This window comes from Polyodon spathula, chromosome 22 (assembly GCF_017654505.1).
Source record: "Polyodon spathula isolate WHYD16114869_AA chromosome 22, ASM1765450v1, whole genome shotgun sequence".
Lineage (NCBI taxonomy): Eukaryota > Metazoa > Chordata > Actinopteri > Acipenseriformes > Polyodontidae > Polyodon > Polyodon spathula.
Genome location: NC_054555.1, coordinates 7,966,233 through 7,986,118, shown reverse-complemented (window position 1 = coordinate 7,986,118; position 19,886 = coordinate 7,966,233). Strand labels below are relative to the sequence as shown.

The window sequence follows — 19,886 nt, the reverse complement described above, 5'->3', positions numbered from 1 at the left end:
ATGGAAGAAAGGTTTGTGGGCTGCTAGCGATCTTTTAGCATTAAATCATTATTAGGAGCAGTGCCCTGCTGAGTGGCTGGTGACTATGGTGCAAGTTGCTGGGATACTGTAATATAATGAAGGGGTGCATTTAGAGTTCACATGTATCATTGGTGGCAAATGCACAAACACACTTTCATCTCTGGGGTCACTACTTCAAAACAGGTTTAGAGTTGCCTGATTGAAAATCATTTGACTGTCTACAGCATTTGAAGAGATCCTAATAAGGTGTGCCATACTGACACCTTCAAATGAACCCTAAATCTTCTTTATACAACAAGCGGAGAGGGATCTAGCTGTGAATAACTTTTTCTTGTATGATTTGTGGTTTCACCTCAGGTTTTCTACCATTAATCTTGGTCAAAACACATGTAAGAAAACCCCCACCATCCCATCCAAAAGTCAGATAGGAAATTATGTCATTAAATCTGAGTAGGAAAAAATGGCGTCAAGTTTCTATTTAAATGAAAACGTAGTTAAGAGTCACCACACTCACATTTTGTTACCTGCAGTATTTACAACTATTCTTTTCTTTGTTTTTTGCAGCTTAGAAATAGTTAAAATAACTTTTTTTTTCAGTTATGATCACATTCTCAGTTAATACAAATCACCATATGGTGGGTTTATTAACATATAAGACAATAATGTTGTTATTTGTTCCTTGATAGGGATACCTGGTCATTATTGCTTAGTTATGGGTGGGATGGAATTTTCTGACTTTTGTGGCATCAAGCTGCACCTTTAAAGTTAATTTGTCATTTTTTTGTATGGAATTTTTTTACTTTTGTGGCTTCAAACTTAAATTTTGGAGGCAATGTAAGTGGAGTGCATTATTGGAGGGATGGGGAAGGTGTGACCGCCTTTGTGGTCATCAGGGTGGAAAGGCTCAAACCAAGCCTTCAACAGACATCTATGAAGTCTATAACTGTATCATGAAAACAATTATATGAGAAGATCCTGAGTCCTGAAAAGAAAGCCAGACCATATGGCTTCTACTGCATGCATTCAGGCATTGGGGTTTAAAGGCACTGTCCAGCATTTTTGGTGCTGATCCTAACACTTAGGTTAATTTTTGTATTTAGATTTAGGATATTTCATAGATCAAGGGGTAGACATATTTGTGTAAAATTATTTCCATTCACAGGTTGATTGAAAGGAAATAGCAGTTCTCCCAATTATAAAAAATGTAAACTGTAATCATAAAGGAATACAAAGTGCTGTTAACTGACAATGCAAGCACCTTTTTAAAAAGGTATAATACGCTAATCTCTAAATTCATATATTTAATTGGACACCATTTAATAAATACTATGGTATATGCTTTTTATTATGAATCTAGCTGCTGTGTACGGAATGAGCAAAGGGTATTGTTGCAACAAAGCAAGTCAACAGGTAAGCGACTGTGCCTCCTGATTCAGGCTTGTGCATTTCAAAAGCCTCAGTTTTTTTATGTACAGTATTTAATAAAATACAGAGGTGCTTTTGTAAATGATACACTTAGTTCCTTTATTGCAAACTGAAACTGATTTGCATTATAGATTCATTCAAGGCATGTTGTATTTTCTCTATGTAGAATGCTGCAAAATATTGTGTCCTCACAGCAGGGCTGTTTTTTGCTCTACATGAAATACAAACTTGGCACTGACTTACTCAACATACTGACATTTTATCAGGCGTGCTATATCAAAATGGAATGACAAGTACCTGGCAATGTTCGATTTTAAGACTGCATGTACATAGCCAATGCCATCTCTGCCATCCCAGCCTCATCACTCTGCCTATATATATATATATATATATATATATATATATATATATATATATATATGGTATGTGGGACAGGTCCCATTGCTATATGATTTGAATGGCACAAGGTAGGCAGTGCAGGTGCCTAGGGTTCTCCAAACAACCTCAGAGCCAGGTAAAGTCAGATTTTGATCAAATAAACTGTAATAATGAAATACTTGAGCAACAGAACCCAGTAACAATCAAAATGATTGCAAATACCATAACATAGTAAGGGGACTTTATAAAGCACTTAAAGCTATGTGTTCTTTAATAAAAAAGAGGTCTGCCTTCATTAAACATGCTGGAGAGAAAAGAATAGGAACTCATTAGCACTTCTTTCAATGTAATGTAAAGGTGGTCCAGTGTCAAAGTGTCATAATGTTTGGTAATTCACACAGTCTTCTTATATTTAGGTCTGCATTCACACGTGTGTGTAACATCCTGAATCATGGAGGTTTGCTGCGTGACTGTGATTCTAACGGTGAGTAAAGATTCCAGGGAGTAGAAATGCAATACAAGTGGAGTGCGTTACTATAACAGAGTCTATTAGCTATTTTCACATTGCTTCCATAATTGATTTAAAATATAAATATATCAATGTATAATTTGAGAGCTGCAGTCAAACATTTTACATCACCCTACAGGTTTAACTCATTTTGCTTCATAAGGTCAAATGAATCCTGCTGAATAATGTCATGTTAACATATTGAATTGCATTTGTAGTTTTCCATATGCTTAACGAAATAAAAAATGACAAAATTGTAAAAAATTAGACATTTCAAAATCTAATATGAAATGCAATACTAATGTTATGGTTTCTGGTAGACTTTTGCAATATAATTGTGTAGTTTCTTTGATTAAATAAAATATTTAAATTATGTTCATATAGTTGTTTTTGGTTTTATTTTAGTTTTTTTTAATTATGTCTCAATCCTAAAATTCTAGGTGATGCAAAACTTTTGGCCATAGCTGTACATTGTGAATGCTAATAAACTAAAGGTAATGTTAAACTGTGATTTAATTGCGTTACAATGTCGTACAGTAGTTTAAAGATCCCTCATTATGATGCATTACGCAAAACTTTCCATTCTGACATTACTGTGTTTTTCTATAGGCAAGCTGACCTAGAATTTTTGTAGAACTGTCAGACTAATCATAGAGTAGTTATAAATGATTTTCCATAGTAACTGTTTACTACCCAATTACTGGTACATGTGCAAATATATTATTATTATTATTATTATTATTATTATTATTATTATTATTATTATTATTATTATTATTATTAAGTGTGACGCTAAAGCCCAGTTCTGTTTGATCTATCAAAGTGTACTCATGGACTACATAGTTAATGAGATGGTTGACAAATACAAATCTATTTCAGTGTGAAGCTACATAATCCTGCAACAAACTTCTATTCAAGCGCACTTTATATGTAGAGATGGCCCTCTTGTTTCTAGAGACTGTGCATATTAACCTTATACACTCTGACATGTTTATTATGTTGGAAATGCTGATGAGTAGTGGTAACAAAGTAAGTGTTGGGTGTTGGAACAAATATTTACTGACCTTTTACTGGGTCCACAGCAGACAAATAAAACCCTTGAAAGTGCTGACAAATAGATTAATTAGGAGATTAAGCCTTGTGTTTTCTTGGATCATTTGCCAGTCTCCTGACCTTGCACGACCTGCTGAAAACCAGCAAACCAACAGCTCTGACCAGTATACACCAGTGTGAGTCATTGCCAGAATTATATTAAAATGGTGCCTGTTGTAGAATATCTATCAATTATGCCTTTTAACTGATTGAGATTATTTTATTTTATTTTATTTTTTTTTGTGGTTCAACTGATTTTGAACTACACCACTACAGCTGCTGTTTGTCTACTTATCGTTTTGATAAATGGCTGGGTTCACAGAACCTAATTAGTACTAATCCTGTGCTAATGTATGACCAAAAATTACTGCAAGTGCCAAGCTTTGCCTGCTGTAAAAAGATAAGGCTGCCAGTTACTAAAAATAACATCCTAGTCTTGATAATTGAAAATCCGACACAATTTCAGAACACTCGTTCTGAAATACATGCATATTCCAAATTGAAAAATGAAATGCAATGAACCAAAAGGTGAGAAGATAATTGGACAAGTGACAATATTGCGAGCTAGTGGTAGGAAAGTTCATTTTGGCTAGCAGTCTTTTTACCTATCGTACTTGTTTAGTTGACTGGGTTTCTTCTAGTGGTATATCTGTTTATAGTTGCTTGTTTAAAGCTGCTGCTGATTTTCTGCTCTTTTATGCACTGGTCTGCCAGAAGGTGAGAATGTAGATAGTGCCTTCTGGTGGAGATTGTCATCTTAAATCTGACAAGGTGTTTGCTGTTTAAAAATTAGGAGTTAAACTAAACATATTAAAAAAAAAAAAAAAACAAGAAGAAAAAATGTCAGTTAATATACATTTTAGACTAGTAAAATATTGTATACATTGGAAATAGGGTTTTATACTGATGTAGAATTAAAAAAACAGCAGAATTATATATATATATATATACACACACGTATATATATATATATATATATATATATACACACACGTTGGGAATTAACAATATAATAGCCTTTAGGTTAACGCAGGACTTATTATTACTATTCCTGGAAAATTGTAAGCAGTATATTTCAGTTCATTTGTGTTTAATTCTATATGTAGCATTTTGGCCATTTAGAGACACTGGATTTCGGGGGTAGACGGGAAGTTAGTGAGGAAGAAGATGGTGACGTCAGACACTAGTTAACGAGAAGCTCATTCACTCTCGAAATAATGTGAGTTTGAAATAAATAGCCACAGGTTAGGCAGAAACAGTAAACAACAAGAAACCCTCATCTTCCTTACCAAAGCCTGTCTACATCAGGAGTTTCTGAGTGTAGTTTGTTCACTAAATAAATAAAAATATAATATATATAATATATATATATATATATATATATATATATATTATATATATATATAAGATATATATATCCTTCCCTGCTAAAAACCTTGTGAGAATGCACATTTGGGTTTAATTGCTTAATTGTTTAGTAATCCCCTGCACCTGGTGGTAGTTGTAAATTAGAGCCAGGTGCAGGGTATATATGAGTCATGTAATGTGTGTGTGTGTAGCCAGTATCGAAGGTAAGTACGGAGAAAGAGAAGCCAAAGTATCGAAGCTCCCTTCATGACTGGGAGTCCACCAAACATAAACCACCATCACAGTTTTGGAAGTTACGGAGTGTGTAGTGCCTGGCCTGTGCAATTACAAGGTTCCCGTTAATCGAGTAGGTTTGAAAAGAGAGCTAGGTGTTTGTTTCTGTTTTGTTTGTTTTGTTTGTATTCATTTGTGTTTATTAAAAATAGCGCATAAGCGCTTCAAAATCCATTTCCGTGTCCTTGGGTCTGGTCTTAAAGGGGCAACGAACGTGAAAAGTGAAAGGATCTTTTACAATATATATATATATAAAGTGAATAGGATCTTTATACAATATATATATATATATATTATATTTACATACGCTGTAAGCGAACCAGAGATCAACAAGCAGCCATGTTCTTGGTTTCAAGTCTGCCCTGCTAAATCTATACTACTGTTGTATCAAGAAGAAAAATAAATAACCCTACCTCTCTGAGATTTGACTGTGTATATATGGCGCCTGATAATTATTCCAAAGACCACACTACAGAGATTTGGTGGTAGCAGATGGAGATGTTTTATCCCCTTGTTTTCATTGCCGAGCACTTAAAAAAAAAAAGAGAGACTCAGACTTGCTTGTCAGCAATGGCGGAAGAAGATACTGGGATCTCACCATTACCATTTAAAACAGAACTGCCTCCCTGTTTTACAGGAGAAAACAATGAAAGCTTCAGTCAGTGGATAAGGAGGTTTGAAGTAAGATGCAAGATTGCGACTAATATGAGACCTGAACTCTTAGTTAAAATATTACCATCCAAACTTGCAGGCCCAGCTTTTAGATATTGGGATAGTCTTTCAGACCAGGTTAAATTAGATTATGAAGCTGCTAAACGCCACCTACAAAATGTATTCACACAAGATCAATATTTGCAGACTATTAAAACATTTCTCAATGCAAGACCACGCAAATCAGATGAACAACTTGAGGTTTATGCAGCAGAGCTCAGCACACTTGTACTGCATGCCTTCCCAGGATATGGTAGGGAAGCTATAAATGGAGAAGTATTTCGTAGATTCCTTGCTGGACTTGAGTCAATACTTCAGATGAAAGTACAAGAATTTGGAGCTGATACAATTGAAGATGCAATTCGTGTTGCCAGCCAGTGTGAAAGGGCACAGCGGGCACTGAACATCTTTAACTCTTTATTTACCAATCCTGCAATACCAGCTGTGACACCAATGGCCAGTCAAACTCCAACCTCAGTGACCCTAGTTGCTCTCAATGTCCAGGGCATAGAGAGAGGAGCTGAATATAATGCAGAAAGTGGATCATATAACAAACGAAGTAGCAATGCTAAGGATGAATGTGGAAACTACCCGACACCAGAGGAGCCATTATGATAACAGAGATCCAAGAGGCTCTGAAACGCCATACCACAGATATCCAACTGCTTCATACTCATCAAGTTCTCCTCACACTCATGACTACACAAGGGGTGCCAGACCACATTCACCAGCTCGTGATGAAAGAGCACACCGTTATGAGCCAGACTTCTACAGATCACATCAGGACTATCAACCAACATACCGAACTGATCAGAGAGGGAGATCAGAGGAGAGTGCTTACAAGACCTACAGGGATGCAGCCCTTCTCATTACTCCACCTATAGGGAAAGGCCCCCATATGCATCAAGGTCTTATGAGCAACAGTGCAGTTCCAGCCCCTGCTGTTGTCATCATAGGAGAGATCATTCTCCTGCCCCACCAGATGATCGCAGGTATGCAGAAAAACGCAATTCTTCTCCAGGTTCCAGAGAACATCAAAACCGAGTTCGCTTTGCCAGCCCAGAGCGTAGGAGAAACTATTAGGAGCTGAGAAGGAGGGTCACTCCTTAGCTCCTACCCTTACAACATTGGCCCTAAAGAGAGATGGGCAAGTGGAGGACATGTGTGACTTAGTTGAAGATCCACCCACTACTTTTGTGCAGCTGATCATTGAAGGCAGAGAAGTAAGTGCAATGATTGATACAGGTGCTAGCATTTCATTGATTAGTGAAACCTTTCAGAAAGAAGTACCAGCACTGAAACAGAGACCTCTGTTCAAAGATTACATTGTTGTTCGAGCTGTAACGGGAGATCCAATCGACACCCTAGGTTCTGTCCAGTTGCAGCTTAGACTTGGGAATGCTACTACACATCATACTTTCTGGGTTGTTCGCAATGTCAGCAAACCTGTACTGCTTGGATGGGACTTTATTGAGAAGAATGGACTCACAATTGATGCCCATAAGGGTCAAATTCGACTGGGAGACCAAGCCATACCATTGCAGCGATCCCGTCAGCTTGTGCCAGCTTGCTGTAACCTTTCTGTTTACTCACCTGTAATAGTGCATGCCTTAACTGAAGTTGTCAGCACTGCCAAGATTGAGAACTATGACCAGTTTGCTGTCCCTCCACATGGTTACTTTGGGATATTACAACCCTCAACTTCACTTCCTGATGGATTGATGGTAGCCAGAACTGTATCTGCTGTAGACAATGGACTAACCATGATCAGAATCCTTAATTCCACAAGAGCTGATTTGGAACTCCAACCCACTCATTCACTGGGACAGTTCTTTCCTGTAGGAGAAGGTGAATATGAGATTGTTGAGACACCTGTCAATCATATTTACACAGATGGATCAGCCATATTAGATGTTCTAGTTGACCTGAACCAGACCCCCCTTACTGTAGAACAGCAGCAGTTAGCTAAACAGCTACTTTCGCAATATCAGGATCTCTTCAGTAAACATTCTGGTGACTTAGAAAGAACCAACCTAGTAAAACATTCTATACGAATGCATGATGTGCCTTCCATCCGACAAAGAGCCTACAGAACACCGCCACCCCTGCGAAAAGAGATCCAGCAGCAAGTTGAGCAGCTTATAGCCCAAGATGTCATTGAGCCCAGTTGCAGTCCTTGGTCTTCTCCGCAAAAAGGATGGGAGTTATAGATTTTGCGTTGATTACCACAAACTCAATGCAGTTACCATCAGAGATTCTCCTCCATTACCCCGGGTGGATGACACCTTGGATGCATTAGCAGGAGCTACACTTTTCAGCACCATAGACCTTTGTAGTGGATATTGGCAAGTTCAGGTGTCCGAGGAAGATCAGGAAAAGACAGCCTTCATTACTGGAGATGGCCTCTACCACTTCAAAGTGATGCCTATGGGACTCTGTAATACACCATCTACGTTTCAGAGGCTCATATAGCTTGTCTTGAGAGGTATGCATTGGCAAAAATGTGTTGTGTATTTAGATGATGTTATTGTTTTTGGACGAAACTTCACTGAGCACATCTCCAACCTTAGGGAGCTCTTCAGTCGCTTCCGAGAGGTGGGATTAAAGTTAAAATCAGAGGTGCCAGTTCTTCCGTGGCTCTGTTGTGTTTTTAGGTCATCAGATATAAGCTGAGGGCATCCAGCCGGATCCCAAATCAACAGCACGTGTTCAAAATTGGCCTACACCTAAATCGGTGACGGAAGTTCGTGCCTTCCTAGGCCTTTGCTCATATTACAGACGGTTTGTGCTTCGCTTTGCATATCATGCTGCCCCACTTCACCAGCTCACCCAGAAGAATGTTCCATTTAAGTGGTCTTCTGAATGTGAAGAAGCCTTTCAGTGTTTTAAAAAGGCTTTGACCAGTCCCCCTATTATGGCTTTTCCAGACTTTCAACAGCAGTTTACCCTTTATACAGATGCATCTCTTCAAGCCATTGGCTCTGTGCCAATTGCCTATGCCAGCCACGTCCTGACCCAGGCGGAACGCAATTGGTCAGCCTATAAGAGAGCTGTGGGCTATTGTCTGGTCAGTGCGCCACTTTCGGCATTATCCTTGAGGGAACATGTTTGTAATTATCACCGATCACAAACCTCTTATGGGTCTCAAGAAACTACCTGTAGAGGAAGATCTTACAGGTCAACGTGCGAGATGGGCTATTGAACTTGACTTGTTCCAGTGGGAAATTCAGTACCGACGAGGCAGGGACCACAATAATGCTGATTCAATGTCTCGTCGGCCCTCAAAACCAGAAACACCTACATCTGACCCAATAATGCATTCAGTCCCAGTAGACACCCGTGAGATATCAACATCAACCAATGATATCAATACGGTTATTTCTGATGTTTTACTTCTGGAACTATTTGGAAATGCACAGATAGATATCGCTCACAAGCAGCAGCATGATCCACTTCTTTGCTACGTGTTCCAGTGGAAACGTCAAAGACAATGGCCTGCATACAGGGAAATAAAGCATGAGTCACCAGCGCTCAAAAAGCTATGGCATGTCTATCCGCAATTAGTAATCTCATGCAACATTCTTTACAAGAAAGCAAAGAAACAACCTGGAAAAGGAAGTGCACTACTAGTAGTTGTGCTGGAATCTTTGAAAGAAGAAGCTATGACTTAATTGCATGGTCACACCACGACAGGACATCTTGCGAGCATGGGATGTGTGCTATTAGCCCACCATGGCCAAGGACCTCACAACTCACTGCACCATGTGTCTGCTTCTCAAAATATGTTAATTTATAACCACTGCAAGATCAACAAGCTTCTACAATTGCTGTATGTCTCTTTGAGCAGTATGTACAGGAACATGGACTGCCAGAAATGATCCATACAGATCAGGGCCTGTCAATTTGAAGCAGACCTCATTCAGCAACTGTACTCTTTTTGGCATAAACAAAACTCAAACCACAATATACCACCCCCAAGGACATGGATTAGTGGAACGATTTAATCGTACACTAAAAGATCAGTTGGCGAAAATGTTATACCAGAAAGGAACTGAATGGGATGAACATCTAGGACAGGTTCAAATAGCTTATAACACCAGTGTACACAGCAGCACAGGTTATACCCCATTCTTCCATGTTCATGTAAGAGAAGCTAAATTACATCAGTTGCTACTCCTGGCACACCAGCAGCATACATCACAAGTCTCCAACGCAAACTCTCTGAAGCTTTTCGCTCCACTCAACAAGAAGCTGAATATCAAGAGGCTCGTCAAAAACAGTACTATGACCAGAAGGTATAACATGTTCCTTACCAGCCCAACGACCTGGTTTGGATGAATGATCCAGTTCACCGACGACACAAACTGGCTGCAAGATGGAAAGGACCATTCAGAGTTGTCCGTTGCATTCGTAGCCAAGCTCATCACCATGGAGTCACCTATGAAATGACTGACCCACATGACCCACAAAAACTCAGTAAGGTTGTACACTATAATCGGCTCAAACCATATATCACCAAAGCTAATAGCTCTGTGACTGCAGGTCGCAGATCACCAGACATGTCTCCCCAAAACTCAGGACCAGTCCAATTGTTTAGGCCTCCACCTTTGCACCACCATCGTGTTTTCAATCCTTTGCATGCTTTATCCAAGAGAGCTGAAGTTCCTGTAGCACCAGCTCCACATATGCCTTCAACACAGGGGACTGAAAATACAGTTCCAGATGAACTTCCAGCTGTTCTCATATCTGACTTCAGATCACTTTTGCCTCAATCCCTGATGACAGCTGACCCAGTCTCAACAGAGCCTTCTGATGAGTTCAATGATACCGCTGTCCCAGAACCAGCTATTCCAGTTCCAACAGGAGACAACAATGAACCACCAGCTGGCCAACCTGAAGATGGTATTTCTGCAGGGTCCAAGAGCGTCACACCTGCTTATACCACAAAGACTGGCAGGATTGTTAAACCACCTGAGTACTTAAAATAATTTAAACTGTTCAAGAAGTAGAGAAAAAAACTTGTTACTTGTTAGATAACTTGTTATGTACGTTTTGTTGAAAATATATTTGTTGAAATGAGGACGTTTCTTCTACAGGGAGGGAAAGAGATGTAGAATTAAAAAACAGCAGAATTATATATATATATATATATATATATATATATATATATATATATATATATATATATATATATATATATATACACACACGTTGGGAATTAACAATATAATAGCCTTTAGGTTAACACAGGACTTATTATTACTATTACTGGAAAAATGTAAGCAGTATATTTCAGTTCATTTGTGTTTAATTCTATATGTAGCATTTTGGCCATTTAGAGACACTGGATTTCGGGGGTAGACGGAAAGTTAGTGAGGAAGAAGATGGTGACGTCAGACACTAGTTAACGAGAAGCTCATTCACTCTCGAAATAATGTGAGTTTGAAATAAATAGCCACAGGTTAGGCAGAAACAGTAAACAACAAGAAATCTTTCTTACCAAAGCCTGTCTACATCAGGAGTTTGTGAGTGTAGTTTGTTTACTAAATAATTGATAATATATATATATATATATATATATATATATATATATATATATATATATATATATATATATATATATATATATATACATACGCTGTAAGCGAACGAGAGATAAACAAGCGGCCATGTTCTCAGTTTCAAGTCCGCATAAGCGCTTCAAAATCCATTTCCGTGTCCTGGGTCTGGTCTTAAAAGGGGCAACGAACCGTGAAAAGTGAAAGGATCTTTTACAATATATATATATATATATTTACATACGCTGTAAGCGAACCAGAGATCAACAAGCAGCCATGTTCTTGGTTTCAAGTCTGCCCTGCTAAATCTATACTACTGCTGTATCAAGAAGAAAAATAAATAAACCTACCTCTCTGAGATTTGACTGTGTATATATGGCGCCTGATAATTATTCCAAAGATCACGTTACACTGATAATTGAAATGTTTCTCTTCCCCAGTTGAGTCTGTTTATAGTCCCTGTGTTTAGTAAAACCTGCAAGACCTTCTATTATGTTCTGTATTTGTCAGCAAGGGGAAACCCCAGAACCCTAGCAACAGAAAGACAGGAACTCCCATTAATAACTGCTAGAAAACTGAACTTACACAATCTACACAAAGACAACCTGTTCCCCAACTACCAAATGTTCCTTATTTTATGACTTTAATCAATCAAATTCACAGGCATGTATAAACATGTGTAATGGGCAGTGTTGTGTGATAAAGATTTTGTCCAATCCTGTCGGTGAGATGAGATGCGGTTAAAAGCTCTAAAAAAAATTAAAAACAATGATGCAAACTAGCCTGTGGTTTAGACACTTGCTTGCAGTGCGCAGGGTCACATTATCATGCCCAGCCTCCACCCTGTTACACGTGCCACTGCATACTGTGAACACAAGAATAACAAATTCCATTCTTTATAATCTTAAAACACAACATATACAGTGCCTCTGGAACTCGTGTTGATAAAAACAATGAGCTGATATAATAATTACAAAAAGTTGTTAAACTGGTGTCATATATATTGTTGCTAATACACACACACACACACACACACACACACACACACACACACACACACACACACACACACACACACACAGACAGATGCTGACTACTGTGACTCGGAGAAAGGGAAGGAAGGAGGGGGGAGGAGTGATTTCACTGAAACGCAGAAGTGAGGCGTTCAGAAACAGAACGGAAACCTGTCACACCAAGAGAAAGAGAGAAAGAGTGCTAGAGAGAGGGCCCTGGCATTGCAAGGGTTAAAAGATGGCACCATGGAGCAGGTCAAAGGAGCAGAAATATGGAGTGGGTAAGGATAATGGCACCTTCTGTTGATAGACATTATGCAGTTACCACCAGCTTCTCTCTGTATCAGTAAATTATTCTTATTTCAGGTTAAGGAAGTACTATAGTTCTCTGTGAGGCTTCCTCAGCACAGGATGTGGGCAGGTGCTTGATGGCTGAATGTTGACTATCAGCTACAAGTCTTTGATACAAAAATATTGTTATTTTTGTTGTTTCATTCTGGTCAAGACAGTGTAATTCTGTGCAGCTTTGTTGGGAGGGAGGGAATGGACTTCACAATTTCAAATTCATATAACAGTAGTGGGAGGGTTTCACATTGACAAGCAGTAAGACTTTTATAATTTGGTGAGAATACAGAATTTATACAGGTTGCACTGTTGTATAGGCTGTGCGTGCGTGCGTGCATGCGTGTATGTAGAGTACGTATATAAGCATTTGGATCAATCAATTAGCAACTTGGGAAAAGCAAGATTTATGTGGGGAAAAAACGAACACAACGACCTCTATTTAAACAATGTAAGCAAGGAGCACAATTTGGTGGTTTGTGTGTTCCAGTATCAAACTTAACAGCTAGTTTACAAGCCTTTTTCTGCAAATCATTATTAGAACAATTACGCAAAAACTTAAGGCTGCTTACAAGCCACATAAATATCTGTGTTTTTTGTATTCTTGGTATTGTAAGTTATATTGGGTACATTTTTTTTTCTTTTTGAAAAATGCTAAACATGATTTAGGTTCTCCATAAACAAACAATACAACAAGATCTGAAAAGTCTCTTGCAGCATCTTTCCATTGCATGTTTTACAATGATGGCATGCTGAGACAAAGACAGGGTTAACGGATTCAGCAGTGGTATTAAAGACCAATGTTTCTCCCATGTACACACATATTAGTTCAAAGAGCCAGCTATATATATACACACTGTGCCTGCAGAGATGTAGGCTCATTTCCCTCATGCTGAGCTTGGGTTTGCAAAATGAGAGCTAGGCTATGTAGCAACCAGTTTGTACTATTATATTTGTAGAAATGCTGAAAGCTTCGAATCGTAGGAAGTCACAGAGGAAGTCTTTCTTTGACACAGAATCTCAGACAGACACACATACTGAGTACCAGTGGTGTGACTGGGATGTACAAACTATGGGATCGACCCAGACCCCACTCCCTGTACATGTGCCCAATGAGCTTTGCACTGTACAAATATGATTGTGTAATGTATTAATAATGAATCAGTACTTTATACTTCATGTATTTATAGGGCATTATAAAAATAAAAAAAAACTGCATTTGCAAATGGATTTTAATACTTACAGTGTATAGGTCATATTGTGTGGGGTCACGGTTGATCTAATTTACTGTGGGGCCCTTGAACCGCCCAATCCCACACTGAAAACCACCACAGTAATGTTAGTATACAGTCATTCCTGTATACAGAAACCACAATGCTCAATGTTTTGCTGAAGTGTACAGCATTTTTTGCAACATTCCTTTTTTTTTTTCTTTGCAAAAGCAGATGACTTGGAAAAGGATCAACTTTCTATACTTAGTCTTGATAGCTTACTTGGCAAGGCTCCAAATGATCTTTGTAAACCAATATTGCTCTGAGATCAAGCATTGCAACTGTGCAGACAGAAATCCTTTACTGCATGTTTTTGTCGATCTCATTAAGATTACACCACAGTGGTATTCTGTGTGCTGTAACAATACATTAGTTCAGTAAAGCCAATGAGCACTGGTAAGAAAAGCATGTGGTCTTTTATTGGTATTTGGAAAAGGATACTGTGTACTTTAAATCATTTGAGGCTTTCAGTGATATAATCCATTTACATGTTATTTCAGCAACTTACAATTTCAATGGGACAGGGGAAATACATCTGTCCCTTCAGATTGGGGACACCGTCCACATCCAGGAGACCTGTGAGGGTGAGTTCAACACATGCAAAAAGGGAACCTGACTTCAGTCAGAAAATCATGCTATATTATTTAATAAAGCTTAGACTAGACAACACTACTACAACATAAATATTTTATGAAACTTTCGTCAGCATTTGGCCTCGCCTTTTGGGTATAAATCAACTTGCAGACAAAGTGAAGAGGTTGAGCATGGCAAAGCCATGGGCAGGTGGGCAGGGTAGCTGCCCTCCCACATTAGACACCCAAAAAGCAGGTGGAGGAAAACTCTGGTGCACATCAGAGATGTAATAGATTGAGGTAACATATAAATCTTTTCCTTGCCAGTCATTAGAGGTGTTGTTTGTCGAAGGACAAATATGATACTAGCTATCTAACTGACGGTTTGATCTGGTACTGGAAGCGCATAAGATATGCTTCATATTTATGTGATTTGATCTAAGGTTAAAATGAGTTCCCTACCAGAATCATCACTTTACATAATTTCTGGCATTGTAGACAACACATTAACCTGGGACCCGGGTTCAACCCTCAGTGCTGACGTACTATTCCATGCATTTAACCTAAATATGACCATTTAACCTGGTTTTTATATACATCATAAAATGTGGGATTTGTATGAGAATGCAAAGGAGCATGGATTTTTATTTAAATACACCCTGTAATGAAACACTGCCTGAAATAAACCATTTTATTTGAAAGCACTGTGAAAATCTTGATTGTAAATTTTTTTTCTCTTTTGGTTTTAGGTTGGTTCAAAGGGTACTTGACAAAAAACAAATCACGTGAGGTAATTTTTAAAGTGATGATTCATGACTTTATTTTCACTGGCAGTGTCACAGAAAATAGATAAAACAGCAAACACTATTATAATCAAAATGGGTAGATGTATAATATCTACAATTTTTCACTGCCTTTTTTTCCAGCTTCCTACATATGCTATGGAGTGGGCAATTTGCCTATAGCTGCCCAATTTGGAAAATACAGGCCTAGGTTTCAAAAAGCGTCATGATTTAAAAAGGCAAAGTTAAACAAGTAAAATAAGTTTCCAAAAGCAGCCAAGTCTGGGTTTCTAATTTATGGCCCCTTTTCATTCCTTTTTTTTTTTTTACTTGGCTGTTTCGTACAGGTGGCTTGTTCTTTTTAGATACGGTGAGTCATGTGTGTGTTTTGCTTGGTTCTTATAGGTCAATGGTCATGTGTACCTCTTGTTTTAAAACAGAACCCTTAGCTCAAGAGAGGTTTACTTGTGCTATGTGTAACCCATTTCAATTCAAGTTCTTTTGAGTGAGTCTCAGAAAAAGAATTCCCTATTTCCAACTGTTTATAGATCAGGGAGTACAGTCAGAAAGCTAATTTCCTTTATGACAGCTGTTATTGGGGGCTTTTCTGGGGAAAAAAAAATAATAATGTGATGGCTCTCAAAGATAATAAAGATTTTTTTCTCCATGAAAATCACACAAATTGCACACTGGACTGTTATTGTGAGTTATATGTCTATCCCCAGCCTCAGTATATCTTTGTATAAGCCTTTGAGAGCCATTAACTGCCTCCCAGGGGGTGCATTATTGTCCACAGTGATGGGATGTAGAGTAACAGTGGAGTGCATACTGCTGTAATGGGGATGGCTGTGTGTTTGATGTGAATTCCCCTTCTTGTCGTACAGGGTGTGTTTCCAGCTGCCTTTGTCCATGTGAAGGAGGTGATTGTTGAGATGAAAGGGTAAGGAAAGAATTCTCTGTAGTTCTGACTATTTTTTATATGGGCTAGGACTCAATTATAGTGCTTATCCATATAGTGTACGATAATAAATGCTGTGTAAAAATAAGGGTTACCACAGAACTGCCCCTGAGAATGCAAAGGCAAAATGCCATCACATGGAATTGAGCCAAATATGGCTGTGACAGGAATGTTTAGGAGCCAACCACAGGAAGAAAAATGTGCACAGGAATGACACAAGCCAATAATACAGGCAAAATCAAAGCAAATGTAGAAATTGTGTTGTAGCATATTTTAAACCATCACAGTATTTGTTGTATTTTATTGCCTCTGATTGTATTGATTTGTTTTAAAACGCAATGTCGTTGTCCCGCTCCCCCCCCCCCCCGCCACGTCTGCAGGGAACAGGAGTGTGTGACCTCAGCAGACATGCCCCTGGTTAAGGAGGTGACAACTACCCTCAGGGAGTGGGGCAGCATATGGAAACACTTGTATGTGGTAAGAGCTTTTTTTTTTTTAAAGAGTAGTAGCTTATGTTCTGATCTTATTATTTCTTCATAAGACAGAAAATGTCTGCAGAATTAGATTTTTTTTATTCCAATATATTGTCTAAATATTGTGATCTCGACATACCGGTTTGCTATATCAAGATCCTGAGATCATTTATTATGCGATCCTGATATAACACCATTTTTATTTTATGTTTTTCAACTGTCCTTATGAAACTTGCATGACCCAGTAGCCAAACGGCCATCAGAATTATACAAAACATTTATATGAATCATCCATCACTTAAAACACTCTGAGCTAAAACATATAGATCATTCCAACTGAAATGGACTATATTCTGGGGTGGCATTTGTAGTTGATGATACATTAACCACATGTATTGGAGAAAATAGGCCCAAGGGAGGTATCATGAACAGCAAAAATAAATCTGTTTAAAGTATACCCCTCTTTGTTGGTCCAACATAAACCACAATGACTCTTGCTTTCTTGGCTTCACTGTCACCCTGTGCCACTTGATTAGGACTGTCTCTCATGGCAAGCTGCATTACAGTTTGAAAGGTATTGTGACTCTCACCTCTGCAGACCAACAAGCAGGACAAGTGGCGGCAGGTGCAACGCATGATGTGGGAACTGATGGAGTGGCGCTCCCAGCTGCTGTCTGGGACATTGCCCAAGGATGAGTACAAGGAGCTCAAGCAAAAGGTCACCTCCAAGATCGACTATGGGAACAAGTAGGTGGCCTTGACTCTCAATCTGTTTCATTGAAGGAGGATAGCAAGAGTGATTGAGATTGTTACTGTACATCACAGCCATTCCAACATCAGTTCCAGTCGGGGTCCGTAAGAAACGGTCTCAAGCTATCAGCCTACACTATCAATCTACTTGTTCTCTGTAGCATTCTGGAGCTGGACCTGGTGGTTCGAGACGAGAATGGGAACATTCTAGATCCAGAAGACACCAGCGTGATCAGCCTGTTCCGAGCTCATGAGGAGGCAACCATTAAAATCTCTGAACGAATTAAAGAGGAGATGGTATGTAATGCACTGTAATACTGTTAAGGTACCAGTGACTTAAAATACATGCATTCAAAATAAACTTGTTTTTCTTATATCTATCTTAACTAGACTTTACTAGGCTGTGAGCTTGCTTAGAAGATTCCAACTGCCAGGCATTGAACAGAGTAGCTCTTTCCATGTAAAATATGTGACAATGAAATATTTCAACATGCTGGCTCAACCTTTCTTTGCAGATATAAGTAAAGTAAAGAAGTTGGAGCCAGCAGAGTTGAAAGGTCACATTGTCACATGATTGCAATTGAATGAGGGGTCAGTTTAATGCCTGGCAGTGTGGATACATATCTACAACTTGTTTAATCCTAGTTTACATAGATATGCAGTCACAGTCAGGCAGCTATTGATGGGACTAGCACCTGTAACCACAGTCAACCACACTGAAGCAATTCTTAGACTGAAGCATTCTTCTCTATAAATGTAACATAGTCAGACGGTTTTGTTTTCTTTAAGACTAAGTTTAACTTAATGTTGAGAGCATGTTAAAACAATGCATTGGAAGCTATTAGAAAGTCTTACATGGTCTGACAGGTATAATGTGTCAAGTATACATCATTCTATATGCAGGTACAATAATAACACATATCCTTACTCGTGCTTTATCTTTTCATGGTAAAAAAAAAAAATGGTTATTTCAGGCATTTCACGGTCTAAAAATAGATATTTCAAGATATTTCACGATTTACGCCATATGTATTAAAGCAGAAAAACAGCATTGTCACAAGCACAATTTGTCATTTTATCTAGTTATCATACAATAAATGTTCTTAAATATTTAAATTCTTACCTGAAAAACAGTAAATGCCATATTGTACAATATTTAGTTTTTGGTTTTTTTTTTTTTTTTTTTTAATTATTATGTCTTTTAAAGACATTCTATTTTCACCATCAGTTAATTATCAAACAAAAAAATTAAAAAAAATTTAAAATTAAATATAAACCTAATGACACATGAAATGTCCTCTTCTTGTAGTGGATAGAAATATTTCTGATCTTTGATGCAGCTGGTGTCTTTTTCATTGAAGACATTTGAAAGAAATTGTGCAGCTTTATGCAGTGTGTTTATCAATCATTTACAGGAAGCGAACTAAACTGGCTGCCAGGTTCCTAAATGCAGAGTAAATTCCACTTAAAATAAAGCATTGCCCAAACAAACTAATTCCTGTCCTCCTGTCCTAGCTTAATGAGTGAAAGTTGCTTAGCAGTAGTTTTTCTCCTTCTCTCTCTCCCATGCAGTCGAATGTGCAGACAGACCACTCGGGTATCTCGGCCAGGATCCAGTCCTCCCCCACTCACAGCCTCTACGTCTTCCTCAGGAACTTTGTGTGCCGGATCGGCGAGGATGCTGAGCTTTTTATGTCCCTATATGACCCTCACAAACAGGCCATTATCAGGTAGTGATCAGAGAGCAAAGAACTGCTGTCCAACATTGTGAACAGGTGCAGAGTATGCAACTGCTAAATGCTGAGCCATTCATTAGAAAATTATTCTAAACTCTGAGATGTCAGCCACTAAATACATCCAGTCCTTTTTATATGTGTTAACCTGAAGTTTTATTTAATGCAGTCTGTATTGCTTACTAAACGGAGAGCTATGTTTTAGCAATGCTGATTAGAATTACTCAGTTTCTAAATGGAAGCATGAGTTTCTTTGTGAAGCTGGCACAATCAATAAGTGTAAACAACATGTACTGCCAGATTCCAGATGGATATCACTATAGTTTATCATGAGAATCCCACACCGTCTTATACCTGTGTTTCCGTCTTCACAGCGAGAACTACCTGGTGCGCTGGGGCAGCCAGGGATTCCCCAAAGAGATCGACATGCTCAACAATCTGAAGGTCGTCTTTACAGTGAGTGACCATCAAGGGACCATATCAACCCCAACACATAGAAACACAGCTATCCTAATACAGATCGTGTACTGACCCTCACTAAACTGGACTTGTACAATTCTAAACTTCACAAGGCCATGGCCAGTCACTGTGACCACTACATGTGTAATTACTATTTCAGCGTTGAAAGTCATCTCCTAAATTGAGTTTTAAGTTGATA

General features: G+C 38.5%; 1 protein-coding gene across 1 annotated transcript in view; it reads left to right on the top strand.

The window, feature by feature from the left end:
- The first annotated feature begins 12,494 nt into the window (after positions 1–12,494).
- The window catches only part of LOC121297270 (dedicator of cytokinesis protein 2-like), a 77,740-nt gene continuing 70,348 nt past the window's right edge, over positions 12,495–19,886 (top strand). Inside the window, 9 exon segments of the mRNA XM_041223479.1 lie at positions 12,495–12,628; positions 14,461–14,544; positions 15,282–15,322; positions 16,199–16,254; positions 16,653–16,749; positions 17,344–17,492; positions 17,657–17,792; positions 19,068–19,225; positions 19,603–19,684. Of these exon segments, the coding sequence (XP_041079413.1) occupies positions 12,586–12,628; positions 14,461–14,544; positions 15,282–15,322; positions 16,199–16,254; positions 16,653–16,749; positions 17,344–17,492; positions 17,657–17,792; positions 19,068–19,225; positions 19,603–19,684 (846 nt within the window). The 5' untranslated portion in view covers positions 12,495–12,585.